Source organism: Misgurnus anguillicaudatus, unplaced genomic scaffold, assembly GCF_027580225.2.
Source record: "Misgurnus anguillicaudatus unplaced genomic scaffold, ASM2758022v2 HiC_scaffold_33, whole genome shotgun sequence".
NCBI lineage: Eukaryota > Metazoa > Chordata > Actinopteri > Cypriniformes > Cobitidae > Misgurnus > Misgurnus anguillicaudatus.
The window spans coordinates 3,782,587-3,807,068 of record NW_027395283.1 but is presented as its reverse complement, the minus strand read 5'-3'; the positions used below and the strand labels follow the sequence as shown (position 1 = coordinate 3,807,068).

The window sequence follows — 24,482 nt, the reverse complement described above, 5'->3', positions numbered from 1 at the left end:
GATTTGCTTTTGCCCTGTGACGTTTAAGAGGTTTAGGGGTGATATCATTGTTTTTTATACTTATTGTAAATTTTGTATAATTTGCTACCTCACAAAATACTTGTGAAGATCCTGTGAGATCAGGACTCAATAACATATGTTCCAATTGGTAAAGTATTCATTTTTAATTTGATTTAAGACTAGTATTATTATTAGGACCTGACACGCTATTATTAGGATATGATGACATATTAGTACCTGATTTAGGATTTTGATTATATTTACTCAATTTACTAAATTTTTTTACAACTTAAAATTTTACACAATATATAAAGTTAAAAAAATCTTCACCATAAATTAAATAATGAATTAAAGTTTGGGCAGAGTATTTACAGTAAAGGTTCATGGCCATTTACAGGTGATTTTCTGTAGTTTTAAAGCACACTGTGAGTGTATATAAGTACCAAAAATGGTTCTGCTTTTGATACAAGCTGAATAACCCTTATTTGGTACTATTTAGAACCATTTTTCTTAAGAGTGTAGTTGAAAATGCCTGAAAAAGTTGAAACAGCGCCATCTGCTGTTTTGCATTGCATGGTCACTTTTGTGAATCTCTGCTGTAAAACACAGTACATATTTGTAACACCTCTGCATTTTCTCTCAAATTGCTTTTTGTATTTGCAAAGTGTTTTCTGTTTGTTTGCAAGTTGATTTTTTTCTTTGCAAAGCAGATTGAGTTTGTTTGCAAAATGCTGGATTTGTTTGTATAATTTTGGTACAAAATTCGCTCCATTGATGTATTTACATTTAAATGCACAAAGTGACTGAATTTGTTCAGTCTGATGGTTAACTTTGTGGCATATAGTAAATGATTTTTAACAAAAAAGGTTCAACAAAAATATCAGTATATTCTTGATTTTGCAAATTTAGCGAGTAGGGTGTGATTTAATCTGAAATATATACAGCTTTGTATTTACTTGTTAGCACAGTGTCAATGTTTAAATTGTGTTATGATTGGCTGACAATAACAAATATTTGTATAAGGAATAAAAAGAACAAATATTCTTATAAGAGGAATAAAACTTTGTTTTTGAACTGTGCATAGCTCTGAATATTTACGCCTACTTCACTTCTGGATTATAACATTGATTAAATAATGGTGGTACTTGGAGAGCCAAATATTTTCTGAGGTGGTACGTGGTGTAAAAAGTTTGAGAAATGACTTAGTCCATTAATATCAGAATGTATGATTGTGTCTGATTGTCTTCTGTTTAAGGTCATTAATATTGTCTGGATCAGACTTAACAGATCAGATCAGAGTTTCTGTGATGGATCAGAATATAAATGTTCAATCTGAAATGGCTCGTGGTTTCAAATCAAAGTGTTTCTCATTTTCAGTATAAGAATATATTAACATTTAATGCATTTTATTTTACTTTATTTGTGGTCATATTTTTTAAATGTTTGCGCTCATTTAAACCACATCTTGTATGATGTTCTCAAAATCAAAAGTATGAGTAAAGATCGATGACTAAATAGATTTTGTCCCAAGCAGCGTTTGAACAGCCCAGCAAACACAGAACGTTCCCCTGACGTTAGTTTTTGGATATCGTTTGGTTATTTTTTTGGGAACCATAAAATAACACCCTCATTACGTTACAGACTAAATGTTAAATAACCTAAAGATACCTTAACCAAAAATAACCATTAGACTAGAGAACATTATACATATTTTTTTAACTATAAAATAACTTTAAATGGGAACATTATTCTTACAAAGGGAGAACGTTAAGCTAACCGAAAAATAACGTTCTATTTTCGTAAAAAACTTTCCTGGCTAACCAAAAACAAACCTTGAAAAATAACGTTTTGAAAACTAAAAACTAACGTTAGGGGAACATTTTGAAAACCAAAAATTGTTAGCTGGGAGGTTTTGTGTAGATTTATAAACAATTTTTAATTAAAGCAGAACATTAATGTGTTAATATGTCATCAGATTTATTCAGAGTCTGTGGAGGTGATCAGATTTATCAGTGGAGATCAGACTGTGACTGAATGATTCATGGCTGATTCACAAACATTACGAGTTGGAGATTCTTCAAGAGTCAGGTATTTTTATTCAAGTCCGTATTTACAAAAACATTTAGTGTACATGAACAATATTAAAGGCACTGTTTAATTTAAAATGTAATTTGTTATATTAAAAGTGCTATGAAATGGTAATTATTACAGGATATAAACATCATCATCATGTTTTTATTAGGTATGACTTATAAATGAAAAATGGTTTACTTGAAGAACAATGTTAAACTACTGTATGACAGACTCATGCAAAGCATTCTGGGAACCAGAAATCCTCATCAACCTTTTTCTGTTTTTCCTTCATATTTTGGTTCCCAGAATGCTTTGCATGAGGCTGTTATTTTAGTTTTATTCTGTAAAGATAAAGACTTGTTAATGTTTAATGTTTATTTCACTTTGAACAAACTGTTGCCAGTACATAACATACATTTAAATCTACAATAAGTTACTGGCAAACAGAAACCATCTTCTTTAAAAAGTGACCATATGTGGCACAATTTTGGTTTACACTTAGATTAGCGATTGCTGACTGTGCCATATCTTTGCCAAAATTTACCCCAGATATGTTTTAAGAAAAGAGGGCAAAATGTGGTGCAACATATTAAGGAAACTGTAAGCTTGCATAAAGAAAAGCTAATGCTTATTGTGCCAAATCTGGTCAAGATATTTTTTATAATATGTGGGTCACATAACATCTGGGCCACTTTAGGCTCACACCCACATAAGCTAGTGCTTACCATCGTTGCAAAATCTGACCAAGCTGTGTTTTATCATAAGTGGGTCACATTTGCTACATTACAACAGGACCACACCCACAATACACTCCAAAAATGCTCAGTTAGGTCAAAAAAGGACAAACCCATCTGGTTAAATTAACCCAGAAAATGTTTATATTTGACCCAGCATTGGGTTGAAACAACCAAGCATAGGTTAAATTACAATCCAAGGGGCAGCATTGGCCCACATAGACCCAACACTGGGTTAAAATACCCTTAAAATATTTTAGAGTAGCTACTGCTTATTGTCATATCTGTGACAGAACTGACACACCATTGTTTTAAGATAAATGAGCAATATTTGCCATATCATACACACTTTAGGCTCACACTTAGATTAGTTAGCTTACCATGCCAAATTGTTGCCAAAACTGGCCCATAATGTGATGTTTGGGCAAAATTCCCTTTTTCTAATATGCGCCACTTTAGGACCAGATTCAGATAACACATTACCATAAGAAACATATCTTTGCCCTAAAAAGGCTCACATATGATTTGAGATATTTGAGCCTTATTTGCTATTTATAAGTGGGCCACTTTAGGCTCACATCTATTACATACGGGCCAGAAGAAGGTCAACAACAGTGCTGCATCATTGCCAATTGCGGCCGGTGACTTCTCTTCCGAGGGGCACAAATTCAAAATATGTGTTTGGAGTGTCATGTGTGTTGCTCGGTATATTAAAATATGTGTTCGCTCGTCATGTGAACCATGTGCATCAAAATACGTGCCTGCTGCACACGCTGCAAAAGGAATGATGATGAAAGAGACGCTCACATTCACAAAATACTCACAAGACATCGACATAACACTAAACACTGATTACACATGAGATTAAATAAGTATCTGGGAAATGCGAGCGTCACTTTTATTATAAACCCTTTAGAGGCTTCTGCAGCAGGCACTTATTTTAACAAAGACACATGATGCACATGATTCACATGACACGCCGAACACATATTTTGAAATGATGAGCCACACATATGACGGGCTACATACATGTTGTGACGAGCTTCACATAATGCACCCTCAAAAAAGAAGTCAGTGATCATTGTCTTAAGTGCCCCACATCCGTATGCTATGAGGGAGATCAGGCTTCTGGAGTACTAGTATGTTTTTTTGAAGGTGTACTTGCAAAGTTTATCTTATTACATAAATCTATTAGATCAGTTAACATAAACATCTATAGTTTTAAAAGTGATGACAATGAAAGTTATATCATTTTTATACAAAATTTAATTTAATCTAGTAGATTATGATTGAAACATCAGTTGTACTTTGTTCAGATTTTGCCAGTTCATAAAATCCATTAGAGTTCGGATATCAACTAACTGTAACTGTAAACACATTAAAAGTTATAAACAGAAAGATGAGAGTATTAACGCATTGATTTATGTATCTCATTATGTCTTTATAAATGTACTACTTTAATTTATGTGAAAATCTTCTTACAGTTATTATCAATTCAGATCAAATCTAAAAAACAAGTATGAGCGTTTGTGTGAGGGAACATCAAGTGGGAAAAACCCAGCACTACTGAATGAGATCTACACAGAGCTCTACATCACAGAGAGTGAAAGTGGAGAGATCAGTAATGAACATGAGGTGAGACAGATTGAGACACAATCCAGAAGAACAACAACAGAGGAGACACCAATCAAATGTAATGACATCTTTAAACCTTTACCTGAACAAGACAAACACATCAGAAGTGTGCTGACAAAGGGAGTCGCTGGCATTGGAAAAACAGTCTCTGTACAGAAGTTCATTCTGGACTGGGCTGAAGAGAAAGAGAATCAGGACGTCCACCTCATATTTCCACTTCCTTTCAGAGAGATCAATTTGATGAAGAACAAAAAACTCAGTCTTTTAGATCTTCTTCATCATTTCTTCCCACAAACAAAAGAAATGGAAATCTTCAGTGATGAATATAAAGTGTTGTTCATCTTTGATGGTTTGGATGAGTGTCGTCTGTCTCTGGATTTTAAAAGCAAAGTGAAGTTTTGTGATGTACGTAAATCAACCTCAGTGGACGTGATGCTGACAAACCTCATCAAGGGAAATCTGTTTCCGTCTGCTCTCATCTGGATCACCTCCAGACCAGCAGCAGCTGATCTCATCCCCTCTGAGTGTGTTGATCGAGTCACAGAGGTACGAGGCTTCACTGATCCACAGAAGGAGGAATACTTCAGGAATATAATCAGTGATGAGAGTCTGTCTGATCAAATCATCTCACACCTGAAGTCATCCAGGAGTCTCTACATCATGTGTCACATCCCAGTCTTCTGCTGGATTTCAGTCACTGTTCTAGAGAGAATGTTGAGTAAAGCAAAGAGAAGAGAGATCCCCAAGACTCTCACTGAAATGTACACACACTTCCTGATCATTCAGACAAACATCAAACATCAGAAGGACTATGAGAAGAAAGATGAAGACATGATCTTCAAACTGGGGAAACTGGCTTTTGAGCAGCTTGTGAAAGGTAATCTGATCTTCTATGATAAAGACCTGAGAGAGTCTGGCATTGATGTATCAGAAGTATCAGTGTACTCAGGATTGTGTACTCAGATCTTCAGAGAGGAGAAAGGCTTGGATCAGGTGAAAGTTAACTGCTTTGTTCATCTCAGCATTCAGGAACATCTAGCAGCTCTTTACGCTCACATCTCCTTCACAAACTACAACAGAAATGTGTTTGATCAAAGTCATAAGGCAGGTTGGTTTTGGAAAATATTGAGCAGATTAATATGTAAATCATCAGAACAGTTTTTTTTATCTGAGTTACATGAGCAAGCTGTAGATAAAGCTTTACAGAGTAAGAATGGACATCTGGATCTTTTCCTGCGTTTTCTTCTGGGTTTTTCACTGGAGCCCAATCAGATTCTCTTACAGGATCTACTGACACAGATGAGAAGAATCTCCTACAAGAAAGAGGAAACTGTTGAGTACATTAAACAGAAGATGAATGAGAATCTGTCTCCAGAGAAATCCATCAATCTGATTCACTGTCTGAATGAACTGGGTGATGATTCACTGCTGCAGGAGATTCAACATTATGTAAAATCTTCATCAGTAGGAAAGACCAATCTCTCCTCTTCACAGTGGGCAGCTTTAGTTTTTGTGTTGTTGATGTCTGAGCAGCATTTGGATGAACTTAATCTAAAACCATTTATTGGAGATAAAAATACAGCAGATGGTCTTCTTTTGAAACTGCAGCCTGTGATTAAAGAAACCAAAAAACTCAAGTAAGTAAAACTAACAACAACCAGATGACTGTTAACATATTAATACAATTAACTATACTAGATAGAATAGATTTTCCATGGGCGTAGCAAGCTTTTCAAAAGTGTGGGGGATGGATAACATTTTACATTTGATATAAACACACCAGAAACACGCGTACGTGCACCTGGGATGGAATTAAGCATCACCCATGACACAAACACACCCTCTGTTCCTTCATAGACCTCTTTCTCAAACTGTAACATTCATTTTTCATTGCTCACCTGTGAAACTTTCTGTGCCTCTCTCTCTCTTAAACTGATGCCTCCAGCAACCTCATCTCCTAAACAAGGGTGCAGTGATAAAGGAATAAGGCTGTGGTACTAGCAAACCTTAGTGAAATTTGAAAAGTAATATATTAAATTAATGCAATATATAATGGTAATAGGCTACTGTTGTTTATTGTCAGCATTTTCAACTTTCAGCTTTCAGCTTCACTTACTGGATTTCTCTTGAAAAAGGTGTCAACCTTCTCCTGCCTCCAAGGGCGTAGGTTTGATTCTGGCATTGGTGGGGACATAAATAAAATGGTCGCATTGCAAAAACTGTTTATCACCGTTTACTTGACATAAACAACAGACAACCTAGTATGCACTTTACATCTGACTCCCCACCCCCGGTGCCATCCCAAATTTAATGTACTATAATAAACAATTTGTTATGTCCTAGAGCCTAATGAACAGTAACTCTTTGGGCCCTATTTTAACGATCTGAAACGCAAGTCCGAAGCGCAAAGCGCAAGTGACTTTGTGGGCGGATCTTGGGCGCTGTTGCTATTTTCCCGGCGGGAGAAATAAGTCTTGCGCCGGGCGCAAATCAATAAGGGGTTGGTCTGAAGTAGGTTCATTATTCATAGGTGTGGTTTGGGCGTAACGTCAAATAAACCAATCAGAACGCTATCCAACATTCCCTTTAAACGCAAGGGCGCAAGTTCCATGGCGGGTTGCTATTATTATGATGGATTTGACAGGCGCACGCCAGGAGCGGTTCACAGCCGAGGAGACCGACGTTCTTGTAAGAGCAGTCAAAGACAGAGAAGTTGTTTTGTATGGGGATGGGAGAAACCCGCCCAAATCAGCGTCGGTTAAACAGGCGTGAGAGAAAATAGCCGCAATTGTCTCATCAGCTGTGCCAAGCACTACAATGATGTCAGGAGACGGGGGATCCCAAGCTTGCCAGCATAAATCGGGCACGCCGGGCACACAGGAGGACATCGCTGCGTCCACCCTCACCGCTGAAAGGGTTTGGGGGCTTTGAAATCGGACACAAGAAACGCAAGCAAGGTCCAACCCCAAAGTACACTTACAAATCAAGTTCATATACATGAAGGTTTCTTATGAAAACATTTTAATTATTATTTAGATAAAATAAACGTAATACAGCCACACAACAAACTTATGAAAATATTTTAATCGTTATTTGCATGATAATTGTTTAACGCTGCCACACAAAATAAATAAAAACTATCACCACAATGCTCACCAAAATGATTTCCCTTATCTCATGTATTAATATTTTTTATTGTAACAATTTATGATTTAATAATTTCCCTTATCTTATATTTTTATTGTAACAATTTATGATTTGCAAAAATAACTGTTGCATCTGTGTAGATTAGATAAGCAATGCGCGTTGTGCGCGCTATACATTATGGTCAAGCATGCGCCCTTAAAATAGCATAATGAACCACGCGCAACACGCCACTGACTTTAGACTAGTTTTTTTTGGTTAGTAGCGCAATTGTTTTTTGAAACTGCAAAATAGCATAAGAGATGGTTTGCGCCGGAGCACGCCTCCTTTTTTGCGCTGAACCGCCCAGGTAGCGCAAGTTCATTCCCTAGTTTGCCGACGTGCGTCTGTGGAGGGAAAAACCCGCTGTGCGCCAGTGCAAAATACGAAATGATACATGCGTCACTGACAAAGTCAATTGCGCTGGGTGCAAGATAGGGCCCTTTAAGTCTTTGTCAAAAAAAGAACATCACATTGTAACATATACGAATCCATATTATTTGAAGTTTAAAATGCAACCTTACATTATGTCTACATCTGTGCAAGTAATGAGCACAGTGCAGTAATGTAAAGTATTCAGCAAACATGACATGAATTCATGTTTTTACCATGTTGGGGTTATTTTCTTTCATGGATTAGGGACCCCCTAAATAACCTTGCCACCCCATTTATAAAAGGTTGACAAAAGTTTGCAACTCCTCAGGTTAACATGGGATTGTTGTGTATTGGTGAAAAGTCCTTGAATCATTATGTGACACAACTTGTTCCGTATTTTGTGCATGAAACAGTCACAGTGGGTATAATAATACTTTCTTCCTCACTTACCTGTAGCCCGAATAATCACGCGCGTCTTGTTGAGTGAACTTTGGCGCGTTGCACAAAGTGAAACCATCCTATCACACATAGCGAGTAAAGAGTGATGTGAGTTAGAGAGGCGGGACTCAAGAAATACTAATCCAATCATATTAGCATTGTAAGTTAGAGAGGCGGGACTAAAGAAATGCAAAGCCAATCATATTAGCGATGTGAGTTACGGAGGCGGGCATTGCAGAGAACGAAAGCTGTTAACCGTTTGTGTACCACATAGAGCGTCATTTTTACAGAACGGGATTGCAAAAGATTTCTAATCTCATTTAAATGATTCCTGAAAAAAAAATATAATAAGTAAAAAATAGAAAACACAAGAATAAGACGGACATCAGTGGTTATATATAAATACAGATTAATTGTTTGGTCGAAATTATTGCTAGGGACAATTCAGTCTTCCCTGAATATTGCTAGGGACATGTCCCTAGCGTCCCACCCTAAATCTACGCCCATGCCTGCCTCTTTCTTTTCTGTATCTTATTGATAGTGTGTGATAAAAAAGATAGTGGTAAACTTGATAGTGACATGGATCTGACAGGACTGTGACTTCTAAGAGGCTGTTTACACTTGGCATTAACATGTGTTTTCGTCGATCGGATCACAAGTGGACGACGTTAATGCCAGGTGTAAACGGTGTTCAAAACGTTTTGAGCTCGTCCACTTTCGACCACTTTCAACCACATCCAGAGGTGGTCGAAACCACTTTCGATCGGATCGCTTTGGAGTTGCGGAACGCTCATGTGGTTGAATGCGTTCGAACAGCCACACGCGACCGCCTTCTCTCCGCCCATTTATCTAATCTGAGGTATTAAACACAATGTTTACGTCTTTTTTGACTTCTGGCGTGAACATTCGGTGAACAGCGCTATTTTTAGCCTTTCATTGATAAAACTAAGCGGCTGATCTCCGTAGTTTCGCTTTGAAAGCGTGTGAAAGTTGCGCGATCCTATTTCATCAATTGCACTGAAAATTCAAAGAAAGCTCTTACATACTCATGGAAAAAACACTGTGCAGCATGTTTACTTGCTAAACAAGTAGTGCACTCCGACATAATATTAGTTTGCGTCCATATAAACTCATAATTACTCCCGCTCGGGTTTGAATGACAGCAGAGATACTCGCCCACCGTCTCACAGACCACCCCCTCAGTATTCAGCACAGAAGCGGTCAAAAGTGGACAAAAGAGACGGATTTAAATACCAGGTGTAAACGTAATGTGTCTCTCTCGTTCACTTGTGATCCGATCGATGAAAACACATCTTAATACCAAGCGTAAACAGCCCCTAAATTTTGCTTACTTTTGCCCTGAAAAGCTTTTTTTCAGGTGGTCTAAATAATGTAACAATTTACAGTTTTTACATTAAAGGTGACATAGAATGGTTGAACTGAGTATTTATCCTTGTTCTGTGATGTGACATGTAGACAAAAACATTTTTGTTTGGGTCTGTAATGCCTTAGAAGCTTCCTAAAAACCTCTCTCAAATAGCTCTATTAGGGTGGGGGAATTTAAACAAGTGGTTTTGCACCTATTTGGCTCCCCCTACTGGCTTAACTTGCAATCTCATTACTGATTGGCTGACTTTGCTGCCACTCAAAAAAATGTAGCCAATTATTTTAAAGTGGGTGGGCAGTTAGATGCCTGTGATGTCATAAGCATCAGTTTTTCAGATTGGGCTGTTTTCTGGCTGACATTTCTAAAAGAGGAATTTCTATGAGACTGAGATGTTTAGCATGTTTAGCACTTTTTGTATGTTTGTGAATGTGGGTAGACTACCATTATTCAACAAAGACAAGGTAAAAATGTTTTTTTTATTCTCTGTCCCCTTTAAAATAATATAGGCTACACTTTTCTTTCTTTGTTTGCATACCTTTTGAATAACTATGTCATCATTTCTCATTTTTTTCTCCTCAACAAGTACAATCATACACAACAGGTAGTATTAACAAAGTATTTAGCTAATCAAAAAACAATGCTCAAAATGTCAAAATCGATTGCACTAGCAATAAACCCATAATACACTGCTTAACAATGGCATTTTGTCCCTAAAACTCGTCAATTCCCTGCCTTCTTCATTCAATTCAATTCAATTCAATTCAATTTTATTTATATAGCGCTTTTCACAATTTGTGATTGTTTCAAAGCAGCTTTACAATAATAGAAGCAGTGAAAAGCATAGAAAAACGACAGATAGCACAACATAATACACGATAGCAAAAGCAGCTAAATTTGCTACGGCTATGAATCAACATTATAAGCGTGCGTTTTGCTAATATAACGTAAAGAAGAGGGTGCTAAGTTAAGCCCAAGAAGGCTGCCTCCCCGGGTTGAAAAACCCCCTAGGAGAAAAAAAAACCCCAGGCTCAGCCGGGGAAGTAAAAAAAAGTCTTAGGAGGGAAAAACCCTTGGGAGATATATTTATATATACATTGAAACGATTAATGAGATTAGGTGGAGGTAAAGTGGGTTCTGTTGGTGGTCGTTGGTCATGTATCAGCTGGGCATCACGTTGACGGTCTGCCGGTGAGTCAGAGGTGTGCCGACTTTCACATTTACCGGAACTGGGTCTGTTTGTCTCAGTGTCCTCGGAGACAAGGACGAGACATGAAGAAAGAAAAACAAAACCCAATTAGCGTAGGGGCCATTCATATGTATACACATGTACATATACACAAACATACATACATATACATATATACATACACAAATACATATATATATATACACACATATATATACACACATACACACACATGTACATATACGTATTGAAGATACAACGTCATCCCAGTGACAGACTCTGCACAGTTTGGTTTAGGGAGAACGAGAAAAATGCACGGGACGGCGAATGTTTTAGGAAATGGATGCAGTGACACCCTTTTAGGGACTGAAGTCCCGCCCCCGACTAGTGGGCTTAACACCACAAATCTATACCCACCGAGCTTTATTGAAATCCGGAAGAGCAAGGGAGTAAAGGGGAGACGGGGACGTGACTGCGCCAGCCATCTCCCTGATGCCTGTCTGGGCTTCACAGTACTCCCCTACTCGACTCAGAAACCTCAGGAGAAGGGCCGAGCAAGTGATAACATAATGCAATACATAACTTTCAATCACTCCTCTGCGCTTGGCAATTAATGGCCCGATTCGGGGTTTTATTGGTCAAGTGTTGAAGTTTTGGCCTTGTATTGTGGTTTGTATGTGCACAAAGTAGCGTTTCTTTTCCTTATATGTAGCCTTTTCTATTTTATACATGACATTTGTTTTTGAAAGTTTATGCCTCGGCTCATGGTTTGCTGCACATATGTAAACAAGTAAGGAGAGATTAAACATTTTCTTAAGTTTATTAATAGCATTTACCATGCTTTGAAATGTTGACGAAAATTAGGATTTAGTTTATTTATTTATCAGGTTGTACAAGCTATCTATTGTGAGATGAGTACCATTACTAAAACAGTTATGTGAATGCCTTGTTAAAGAGAAAAGTTTTAAGTCTAGATTTAAAGGTATCTAGTGTGTCTGATTCTCGGACAACGGTTGGTAAATCATTCCAGAGCTTAGGGGCTAAGTAGGAAAAGGATCTTCCACCTTTAGACACTTTCGATATTTTAGGGATAACTAAGAGACCAGAGTTTTGCGAACGCAGTGCACGTGATGGATTGTATTCTGATAGTAATTCTCTAAGATATGAGGGTGCTAGGCCATTTAAGGCTTTGTAGGTGATAAGTGATATTTTAAATTGTATGCGATAATTAACTGGTAGCCAGTGTAAAGATGCTAGAATTGGACTTATGTGGTCATACTTCTTAGATCGAGTAAGCACTCTTGCAGAAGCGTTTTGAACTAGCTGCAGCTTGTTTACCTGATTTGCATGGCATCCCCCAAGTAGCGAGTTACAATAGTCTATTCTAGAGGTCATAAAAGCATGGATAAGCTTCTCTGCGTCAGATGTAGACAGTATATGGCGTATTTTTTAGATATTTCTAAGATGGAAGAATGCTGTGCGGCAGACGTTGCCGATATGACTATCGAAGGATAAATTGCTGTCGAACATCACACCTAAGTTCCTAACCGAGGAAGATGGTACCACAGTGCAGCCATCTATGTGCAACTTGTAATCTGACATATGTTTGTAGCGATTCGGTTCAATAATAAGCATCTCTGTCTTATTGGAGTTCAGCTTAAGAAAGTTATGTGCCATCCAGTCACTAACATCGCTAATGCAGTCTGTTAGCTTAGAAAACGTGTGTGTTTCGCTGGGATGTGAGGAGATGTAAAGCTGGGTATCATCCGCATAGCAGTGAAAACTTATGTTATGTTTCCTGATAATGTCTCCTAGAGGTAACATATATAATGAGAACAGGATAGGACCTAAAACTGATCCCTGCGGTACACCATATTTAACCAGGGAGTGATATGACTCTTCCTCATTTACATAAACAAAGTGATAGCGATTGGTTAGATACGACCTAAACCAGGCTAACGCCTGACCACTGATACCAACATAGTTTTCTAGTCTATTGAGTAAGATTGTGTGGTCTATTGTGTCAAAGGCTGCGCTAAGGTCTAGTAATATAAGGATTGAGATTTCACCACGATCGGATGTTAACAGGAGGTCATTTGTAACTCTAAGTAGCGCTGTCTCTGTGCTATGGTGGGGCCTGAATCCTGATTGGAACTTTTCATACGTACTATTATTTGTCAAGAATGTGCGTAACTGGCTTGCCACTACTTTTTCTAATATTTTCGAAAGAAAAGGGAGATTTGAGATTGGTCTAAAGTTATTAAAGGGATACTTCACCGATTTAGCATTCAGCTTTGTATCTGTAGAAACCTGGCAGTATTACTGAATGACCATGTTTCCCTCCCTCATTTCCCCCTGAGAGGAGAGATATCTGCATTTTGGTTCTGCAAAAAAGTCCTCCGATGATGTAATATGACGATTTTTGCATCATCGGAAGACTATTTTGCAGAACCAAAAGCAGATATCTCTCCTCTCAGGGGGAAATGATGGAGGGAAACATGGTCATTCAGTAATACTGCCGGGTTTCTACAGATACAAAGCTGAATGCTAAATCGGTGAAGTATCCCTTTAAGCTCTCCCTGATCAAGCTGTGTTTTTTTAATCAGCGGTTTAATAACTGCTAGCTTGAAAGCTTTTGGAATGTATCCTATTTTTAGCAATGAGTTAAAGATATTTAGAACCGGGGTTGACACTACAGGGAATACTTCTTTAAGTAGTTTTGTGGGAACGGGGTCTAATATACAGGACGATGATTTGGATGATGTGACTAGTTTAGAGAGCTCATCTATTGTAGTAGGTTTAAATGAATCAAGATGTTCATATGGTAATCTAGTGTTTAGTGAACTAATGGGTAGAGTGATGGCTGCCTGGGTAGCTACGATGTTTTCCCTAATAGCCGTAATTTTGTTAAAAAAGAAGTTCATGAAATCGTTACTATTGTGTTGGAGTTTACTATTGATTTCTGTTTGTTCTTTGTTTCTTGTCAGTTTTGCAACTGTGCTAAAGAGGAAACGAGGGTTATTATGATTTTCTTTAATAAGCGTACTGAGATAGGTAGATCTGGCAGTTTTAATAGCCTGTCTGTAGTGTTGAACACTCTCTTTCCATGCTGCACGCCATACCTCTAAGTTTGTGCTTCTATAATTTCTTTCCATTTTTCTAGCTGCCTTTTTAAGAGCTGCGGTGTGATGATCATACCATGGAGCTGGCGGTTTTTCTTTGATTTTCTTTTTTCGAATGGGAGCAACGGCATCCAGTGTGTTAGAACAGACATTGTTCAGGTTTTCTATTACAGTATCTAGATCGTCACAGTTATCTGCTACATGTTTCATTTGGGACAGGTCTGGAAGAGTGCTAATAAAGCTATCTTTAGTGGTGGAAATTATAGTTCTGGCTAGTCTGTAGCATGTTGTGGGTTGAGTAATCCTATCTAGAAGTGCAGTGTATGACACAAGGTAATGGTCAGAAACTGCATCACTCTGAGTTGATATTTCGATGTCATTAATATTGAGTCCGAGTGACAGAATTAAGTCTAATGTGTGCTTACGAGTATGCGTGGGCCCTGACACGTTTTGTTTAATACCGAGAGAATTTAGAACATCCATAAATGCATGTCCTAATGCATCTTTTGAGTTATCCACATGAATATTAAAATCACCAACGATAAGAGCTTTATCTACAGTGACTACAAGCTCAGACAGGAAATTTGCTATTTCTTTAAGGAAATCTGCATGGTGGCCCGGAGGTCTATAGATTGTAGCTAAGACAAAAGAAAGCTGTTTGTTGTTACAATCAGTTATTTCCATATTTAATAACAATAGTTCAAATGAGTTAAATTTTAGTTCAGATTTCTGGTTAACTTTAAAAATGTTGTTGTATATTGTAGCTACACCACCCCCTCTCCCCTTTAACCGAGGTTCGTGTTTATAATAATAGTCTTGTGGGGTGGATTCGTTTAAACTAATGTAGTCGTCTGCTTTAAGCCAGGTTTCTGTTAAACAGAGTGCATCTAAGTTTTGGTCATTAATTATTTCATTAACAATAGGTTCTTTATTGGTAAGCGATCTAATGTTAAGAAGGCCGAATTTTAACATTCGAGGTTCATCTTGTAATGTATTGTTTTCTAATTTTATGTTGATCAAATTTGTACGTGATGTGGCAAGCGGTGCTCTGTATTTGCTTGTTCGGGGAACAGATACAGTTGAAATGTGTTGATATTCTGGTAAGATCGACTCAAAGTGCTGGGATATATGTGATCTTGACATATCATGCCAGCTAACAGACGGACAGTTAAGCTGATCCGTCTGTTTCCTGACCTGGGCCCTGGACAGTCATACTATATCAGAATTAAGACTATTAATCAGATTTCTGGTGAGTATAGCACTTCCTTCTGATGTCGGATGAAGGCCATCTCGGGTTAGGAGGAATGGTCTACCCCAGAAATGCTTCCAATTGTCTATAAACCCTACATTATGCTGAGGGCACCACTTTGACATCCAGTCATTAAGAGACACTAATCTACTATGTGTTTTATCTCCCCGGTAGGCGGGGAGGGGACCAGAGCATATTACATTGTCTGACATTTTTTTTGCAATTTCACACATCTCTTTAATAGTATCTTTGGTGATTTCCGACTGTCGGAGTCTGGTGTCATTTGTTCCGGCGTGAATAACAATCTTAGAAAACTTCCGTTTAGCATTAGCCAGCACTTTAAGTTTGGATCTAATGTCAGACGTTCTGGCTCCCGGTATACAGTCGACTAAGGTGTTTGGTGCCACAATGTTAGTGTTCCTGAGGTTATACATTGCATGCCCCATACATGAATGAATTTAGCCAGCTGCTGAACAGTAACATTAGTCCCAAACACATATCAAGCTTATTCAAAAATCTCAAAAGCATACATAGAGTTGATTAAAGTGTTTAATAACGGGTTTTAAACACTCATTCAAAGTAGCCTACCTGAAAAAGGGAGATGTAAATAAACATAAGTTCCCGCCTCCTCAGCGCAAGCTAACACACCAAGAGAGGCGGGACTTAAGGCAGAACAGCCAATCATCAGCCGGTACACTCAAAGCCAGCGTCATGTTTTAGAGGGGAGGGGGAGAGGAGGCAGCACAGCAGACACAGAGCGGCCAGAGAAACAGAGGAGCGACTTTAGTATGGCGTTCTTGCAAAACTGCATAAAAAGTGTGGGTGTTGAACCCTCTCACCGGGAAAAGTGTGGGTGTTAAAACACCCACATCCCGCACGGGTGCGACGCCCCTGAGATTATCAAAGGTTTTATTTTCCTTATGTTGTTTGTAAATCAGCAGTCGATCTTAAAAACAGAAATTTTAGGTGTCGTTTCTCAGTCAGGGCTTAAGTCTAGACTCAGATTAAAATGTGTGTTTGAGCTGTCGTAACTAAAAAAATTAGTGTTTTTCACAAGGTGCGTGCCAGTAATGTTTTTGTCAGGTATGTCTGTAAAAGCAACTTAAGTCTCTGTATATAACTAAGGGTTTATTCTGTCAAACTGTTTTTGTTTCTCATTTCGCAATCGACAAAGCAAACTGTAGCTCATGTCATTTACCAACATGTGATGGGTAACTCGCAAAGCACAATGTACCTTCTTGTTTTTCCAGCGCAATACCATAGAAAGGATTTTAAAGAGCCACTAATTTGAGCACCAATTAAAGTAAAAAAAATGCATAATTTTACTTTAATATAGATTGTAGGAGCCATTTATATTCACCCTTAGTTTGGTTTATTTAGTTATTGCTTATTTTGGTCACTAGGGGGAGTATTGCACTGGGTGTATCACGTCACTGGCAAGTAGATATATCTACAGGTGTGGTAATTAGTGAGAAAGGTGTGGATGGTGGGGAACACACGGTTCTTACCGTAGCCGTGAGTCTGCCACAACAATTTATTTATCAGCACAACAGCACTTTATCAATCAACACTGGGCAAAGAATGATTTTATGGTATCTCCTTTGATATATTTATAATAAACGGGAACACCACCCAAAGAGAGCTAAAGAGTCTGGACTTCTTTCTGCTACGCGTTGAGAACACCATGCCATCCATTGTAAGGCTTAGAGGTTAGCCTCCACAACGTAAGAACCTTTTCCCGATTGTTTGGATCTGGATATTGAAAGGATCGCTTGTCATTGGATTGTTTACCTGTTGAGGAGCCTGGGAGTCTTAATCGAAACATCTGTAAGTCTTCACGTTGTTATCTAGTACAGACTGCAACCACGGAAAGCTGGTGGGTACACTTTCATATTTTCTGCGGATGGAATTGAAAAGTAAACTTGGACCTTTGAAACTAAATTGAAATACTGTTTCAGTGCTGTGGCTTTGTAATATTAGGCTACTTGTGCTGTTAGTTGAAAGTCTATAGGCTGTCTCCGCACAAGTAAGGTTATTGTGCTGTTTCATCGAGCGCTTGAATTTAATGCGCTTAACACACAATGAGTGCAGAGGAAGAACAATTGTTTGACAATGCCAAAGGCACTTTGGCGGTTACAGGTGAAAATAATTCTCCTGATAAACCTAGTTCGGTTGTTGATGACTTAGGGAAACGCACAAGAAAATTAACTGCTAAAGGACTTACAATGCTGTTTGAAAACCTGCAGAAAAACCGTAAATCCCAACTTGTGCAAGTTAATAAAATCAAGCAAAGGATTAATGAGCTTCTAACTGGAAAAGTGACATCTCAAACTGTGTCTGATGTGAAGAAATGTTTAAACAAATATACCATGTTGTGTAAAGAGGTTTTAGAAACTCAAACTACGTTGTTGGAAATGCCTATGCCAGACCTTGAATATGACAAACAACAAAATTGGTTTGCACAGAAACTAAATGGAATGAATACATTTGAGAATGATGTGAAGCAATGGTTGGCTGATACTGCTGTGAAAAGGGATGATGAGACTCTTGATGTGGATAGTATATCCAATGTTTCAAGTAAAGGGTCAAAACATAAAGGTCGCTCTTCTGTTCATTCAAAGGCTTCCAGTCTTAGTTCTGTACATCTAAAGGCAAAGGCTGAAAGGGCTGCACTTTTACAGTCTGCAGCAGCTTTGAGAAAAATGCATGATCTTGATGCTGAAGAAGCAGCCCTTCAAATTGAAAAGGCAAAACTGAGAAGGAAAAGAGGGCAGTTAGAGGTTGAGGCCAAGTTGGCTGCTGCTACAGCTAAATTGACTGTGTTTGAAAATGTATGTGGTGTTAAAGATGTGGATGAGTATGAAGAGGATAATGGAGAAGATGCTATGAATGCCTATCTGCATGCTCACTTGAAATCACAAACATCAAGTTTATTGAACACAGCTTCTGTCTCGCAACTTCCTAAAACTGTCTGTTTCCAACAGGACCATTCTCTGCCATTGACTGTACGACCTAAAGAAAGACTGCATATTCCACAAGCCCAGCCTTCAGTAAGATCTAGTAACACTTTGTCCTCAGTGTCATATGTGCCATCTTGTTACAGGTCCGAAGTACAGGGGAATGCCCCGGGACCCAGATCCACCAACGTTGCACCAGGACTTCAGCCGTCAACTTCACAAGGGAGTACAAGTATGCAATTACAGCCGCGTCCTCATTCCTGTCTTGACAATGTTCAACATCCTACTCTGTATGACCTTATGCAACAGCAAACTAACATCACTGCTCAGCTGGTTCAGAACCAAGCTTTAGCTTCTCTTCCTCCACGGGCTATCCCAGAGTTTGATGGTGATCCACTTAAACATGCTGCCTTCATTAGAGCTTTTGAACAAGCTATTGAAAAGAAAACTACAGATAAACAAGAATGTCTTTATTATCTCGATCAATACACCAGAGGGCAGCCAAGAGAACTTGTTCGGAGTTGTTATAACATGGTTTCTGGCCAGGGCTATGAGAGAGCAAAGAATCTATTAAAGGAACACTTTGGCAACGAAATGAAAATTGCTGTAGCTTATATAGAAAAGGCTATGACGTGGCCAACAATGAGAGTCGATGACACTAATGCTCTGCAGTCTTTTTCAATCTTTTTAAGGGACTGTTGCAATGTTATGGAAGATTTACAGCATATGGAGGAGATGAACGTTCCATCTAATCTTCGCCTTATAATGATGAAGTTGCCATATAAACTGAGGGAAAAATGGAGATCCGTTGCCTGCGAGCTACAGGAGCGTCGTGGTTACAGAGCTATGTTCCCAGACTTTGTGGCCTTCATTGAGCGTCAGGTAAAGATCCTGTCTGACCCTCTCTTTGGTGATCTACAGGGTATGCCGTCAGAACCTTACTTTAAATCTAAGGGCAGACATACTGGAAGAGGCCAAGCTACTGTTGCTGCTATTAATACTGCCTCAGGACCAACTACATCAGCAGCTTGCCACCAACAGGCTAGAGGCCCAGCTTCACAGAAAAACAATGAAGAATTGTGCTGTGTGTGTAAGAGCCAACATACGCTGGAGAAATGTTCACAGCTTTATGAGATGACGCACAGGGAAAAATTGGATGCTCTGAAAGTAGCCAGAGTGTGTTTCAGCTGTCTGAGGAGAGGTCATATGAGCAGAGAATGTCAAAGCCTTCAACATGCGATATCTGTTTACGCAAACATCCAACTGTCCTACACAATGACTCTAAGGCTAAAATACAGGAAGTGTCAGTCAACAATGCCCTTGTGTCAATGGAGACATGTGGCCATACTGGGGCCGGAAGTGATGAAAGTGTTCTCTCTATTGTGCCTGTACAGGTGAAGGCTAAGTCCGGGAGCACGGTTGTGAACACCTATGCCTTTCTAGACCCTGGAAGTTCAGCCTCTTTCTGTACTCAACATCTCATGAGAAAACTGAATCTTTCAGGAGTCAAGACTAACATTCTTCTTCGTACCCTTGGTCAAGAGAGGTCTGTAGACACATTCTTGCTTACTGGTCTCGAGGTTTCCAGCTTGAATGAAGAAAACTTCCTGGACTTACCTGAAGTCTATACTCAGAGGACCATGCCTGTGAGCAGGAATAATATTCTCACTCGACAGGACCTAGAGGGATGGAAATACCTTGAAGGCATTAATGTTCCCAGTCTTGAGGCAGAGGTGGAATTATTGATAGGCACCAATGCGCCAAAGCTCATGGAACCATGGGAAATAATAAATAGCCAAGGTGAAGGACCATATGCTGTAAGGACCCTTCTGGGGTGGGTCGTAAATGGTTCATTGAGAGGTGGTGAGCCGTGCAAGGGCAAGTTTGGCCGGCCTGCCGTCACTGCCAATAGGATCTCAGTCGCCAAGCTACATGACTTATTGGTTGCTCAATACAATCAGGAGTTTAATGAAAAATCAGATGATGTGTGTCTTTCCAGAGAGGATCAAAGGTTCATGCAGATAATGGAGTCCTCAATTCAGCTCGATGAAGGACATTATCGCTTTGACTTGCCTTTTAAGGCTGAAGATGTCATCCTGCCAAATAATTACAGCATTGCAGAGCAGCGTCTCCTAAGTCTTTATAGGAAGTTCAAGAGAAACAAAGATTATCATCAGGAGTACACAGCTTTCCTCTCTGAAGTCATTAAAAACGGTCATGCTGAGCTTGTTCCACACCAGCAGTTGAGGCGAGCTGACGGCAAGGTGTGGTATATTCCTCATCACGGGGTATATCATCCGAAAAAGAAAACCCTTAGAGTTGTTTTTGACTGTGCTACTGTGTTTAAAGGAATTTCATTGAATTCACAGCTGTTGCAGGGGCCTTACCTCACAAGCACCTTACTCGGCGTACTTACCAGGTTTCGAGAGGAACGTGTAGCACTGATGGCAGACATTCAAGCCATGTTCCATCAGGTGAGGGTGTCTCCAGAACACACAGACTTTTTACGCTTCCTGTGGTATCCTGATGGCGATATGAGTCAAGCTCCAAGGCAATACCGGATGAGAGTTCACCTTTTTGGGGCCGTGTCTTCGCCCAGCTGTGCGAATTATGCATTGAGGAGAATTGTGCAAGACTATGAAGACAACTTTGAACCTAGCGTTCTGAACACAATACTTCAAAATTTCTACATGGATGATTGTCTAAAATCTGTGGCATCAGAGGACAAAGCCATAAAAATGGTGCATGAATTGACTGAAGCTTGTGCAAAGGGAGGATTTCGCCTGTTGAAATGGACAAGCAACAGCAGTTCGGTCTTGGCCAGTATTCCTGAGCTACAGCGTTCTAAGACCACTAGGGGGCTCGACCTGGATCAAAGGGAAAGTTCTGTTGAAACAGCTCTTGGTCTTCACTGGTGCATAGATGCAGACGTTCTGACCTTTAGGATAGCCATAAAAGAGCGTCCACATACAAGGCGTGGCATATTGTCTGTGGTGTCATCTATCTATGATCCTTTGGGTTTTCTTGCACCATTTACTTTACCTGTTAAAAGAATGCTGCAGGAGATGTGCAGGCTGAACATCAGCTGGGATGCTAGCATACCTCGTGTCTTCTCAGAGCAGTGGTCTAAATGGCTGGCTAGTCTCCATCACATCACTAAATTTACAGTGGAACGGTGCATCAAGCCAAAGGATTTTGGAACACCTACTCATCTGCAGATGCATCACTTTTCCGACGCTAGTGAGTATGGCTACGGTACTGTATCATATCTGAGGATGGAAAATGAGAGAAATCATGTCAGTATTGCTTTTATTTTGGGCAAGGCCAGGGTCGCTCCTTTAAAGCAAACAACGATTCCTCGTCTTGAGTTGACTGCTGCTGTCCTGGCTGTCCGAGTGGACAAGATGCTGAAGAGGGAGTTGCAGCTGGATCTACGCCCATCAGTGTTCTGGACTGATAGCACAACTGTCTTGAAGTATATTGGAAATGAGACCAGAAGATTTCATACGTTCGTGGCAAACAGGGTGGCTGTAATCAGAAATGAAACGCATGTTGCACAGTGGAGACACATTGGTACAAGACTGAATCCAGCAGATGAAGCATCTAGAGGTTTAAGTGTTGAAGAAGTCCTTGCATGTCAGCGGTGGCTGAAGGGACCAGAATTTCTCTTAAGGAGGGAAGCTGAATGGCCTAAGACTATCATGGAACGACCTTTGATTCCTGTGGATGACCCTGAGGTGAAGAAAGACCTGCTGGTGAATGCCTTTGTCTCCCATAGTCCACTGAATCCAACAAAGGTGTTTTTAAATCACTTTTCAGATTTTAAGAAGCTGAGAATGTCTGTGGCATGGATGCTTAGACTTAGAAATGTGCTTTTAACATTGTCACAAAGGAGAAAGGTTCTTGAATCCTCTGAAAGAATTGGCCAGAACAATGGAGGCCGAAGAAACAATCACCCTTATGCCGAGATGCAACGGGAAAAATTGGCACTTCGTGGACAGTCACTGATAACAGGTGACCTCGAGAGGGCAGAAAGTGCCATTATCGGCTTTATCCAGCAAGAGAGGTTTTCTGATGAGATTGCGGTTTTGAAAGATGGAGGAACTATTAAACGAAGCAGCGACCTCTACAAGCTGGATCCAGTGTTGGAGGACGGATTGCTGCGGGTAGGAGGAAGGCTCAGTAGGGCTGCTATGCCTGAAGTGGAGAAACATCCTGTCATTCTTTCTAAAGAGCAACATGTGTCCAAACTCCTCTTAAAGCACATTCATCAACAGCTGGGTCATGCAGGTAGAAATCACATGCTGTCCTCTTTTAGGAAGCATTACTGGATTACCCATGCCAATTCTGCCTGCAGGAAGGTCATCTCTGAGTGTGTAGTGTGTCGCCGCCTTCAAGGAAAGATGGGGGAACAGAAAATGGCTGACTTACCAGTAGAGAGGATTGTGCCAGATTTACCTGCTTTCACAAATGTGGGCGTTGACTACTTTGGGCCAATAGAGGTAAAGAAAGGCCGGGGCAGAGTGAAGCGCTACGGCGTTCTCTTTACCTGTTTGGCAAGTAGGGCAGTTCATCTCGAAGTTGCTTATGCTTTAGACACTGACTCCTGTATAAATGCCATACGTCGTTTTATGTGTCGCAGGGGTCAGGTGACACATCTGATATCAGACAATGGCACCAACTTTATAGGAGCTGAAAGGGAGTTAAGGAAAGCCATTGCTGAATTAAACCATCAGAAGATTCAGCATGCCTTATTGCAGAGTGGTCTAACATGGTCCTTTAACCCTCCAGCTGGGTCTCACCATGGGGGGATTTGGGAACGGCTTATTCGTCTTGTGAGAAAGGTCCTCTCTTCCACACTCAGACTTCAAATATTGGATGATGAGGGATTTCATACTATTCTTTGCGAAGTTGAAGCCATTCTTAATAGTCGTCCCATCACAAAGGCCTCTGATGATGCGAATGACCTTGAAGCCCTTACACCCAATCACATCCTGCTTTTAAAGTCAAAACCTTACTTATCTCCTGGGCTCTTTTGTAAGGATGACCTGTACATGAAGAGAAGATGGAGGCAGGTGCAGTTTTTATCAGACCTCTTTTGGAAGCGCTGGGTGAGGGAATACTTACCGCTACTCCAGGAGAGGCAGAAGTGGACGAGACCAAAAAGAAGCTTTTCCATTGGAGATATTGTGGTTGTAATGGATCCTGTTGCCCCACGAGGGTCTTGGTTGATGGGAAGAATTACACGGACTTATCCCGACAAGAAAGGCTTTGTCCGCTCAGTTCAGCTGAGGACAAAAACGGGTCAGCTGGACCGGCCTGTAACAAAGATCTGCCTATTGATGGAAGCCGAAGTGTCATAGATGAGGACCTGGCTAGATGACCTGAATACAGATGTCCTAGGCTTAAGAGATTTTTTTTTTTTTTTTTTGCAAAATGGCTCATTTAGTTTAAATTAGAGGATTTGGGTAATTGTGGTTAAAATAAATAGTCACAATTATGGGGCCGGGGTGTAGGAGCCATTTATATTCACCCTTAGTTTGGTTTATTTAGTTATTGCTTATTTTGGTCACTAGGGGGAGTATTGCACTGGGTGTATCACGTCACTGGCAAGTAGATATATCTACAGGTGTGGTAATTAGTGAGAAAGGTGTGGATGGTGGGGAACACACGGTTCTTACCGTAGCCGTGAGTCTGCCACAACAATTTATTTATCAGCACAACAGCACTTTATCAATCAACACTGGGCAAAGAATGATTTTATGGTATCTCCTTTGATATATTTATAATAAACGGGAACACCACCCAAAGAGAGCTAAAGAGTCTGGACTTCTTTCTGCTACGCGTTGAGAACACCATGCCATCCATGCTAAGGCTTAGAGGTTAGCCTCCACATAGATTTTTGCAACACCTCTCTCTAAAAACGCTTGAATGCAGCGCGTGTCCTGATTTGTCAGGGGTTCTAAACAATTGTGATTGGTCAATCCTTGCAGCGTTCGAAATGTCCATTACCATAATTGGGTTTCAGTGTCTCCTGAGTGTACAGATAGGGCTGGGCAATATGGCCAAAAAATTATCAAGAACAGGCATGAAAACGGGTCAGGGGTGAAAAGGGCGCTCGAGGGGCGACGTGGCCTCTGATG

The 24,482-nt window shown here is 39.9% G+C and overlaps 1 protein-coding gene across 1 annotated transcript in view; it reads left to right on the top strand.

The window, feature by feature from the left end:
* Positions 1-3,917: 3,917 nt before the first annotated feature.
* The window catches only part of LOC141363157 (NLR family CARD domain-containing protein 3-like), a 108,035-nt gene continuing 87,470 nt past the window's right edge, over positions 3,918-24,482 (top strand). The window contains exons 1-2 of the mRNA XM_073865731.1: positions 3,918-3,946; positions 4,292-6,079. Of these exons, the coding sequence (XP_073721832.1) occupies positions 3,918-3,946; positions 4,292-6,079 (1,817 nt within the window). The remainder of the gene's footprint in view (positions 3,947-4,291; positions 6,080-24,482) is intronic.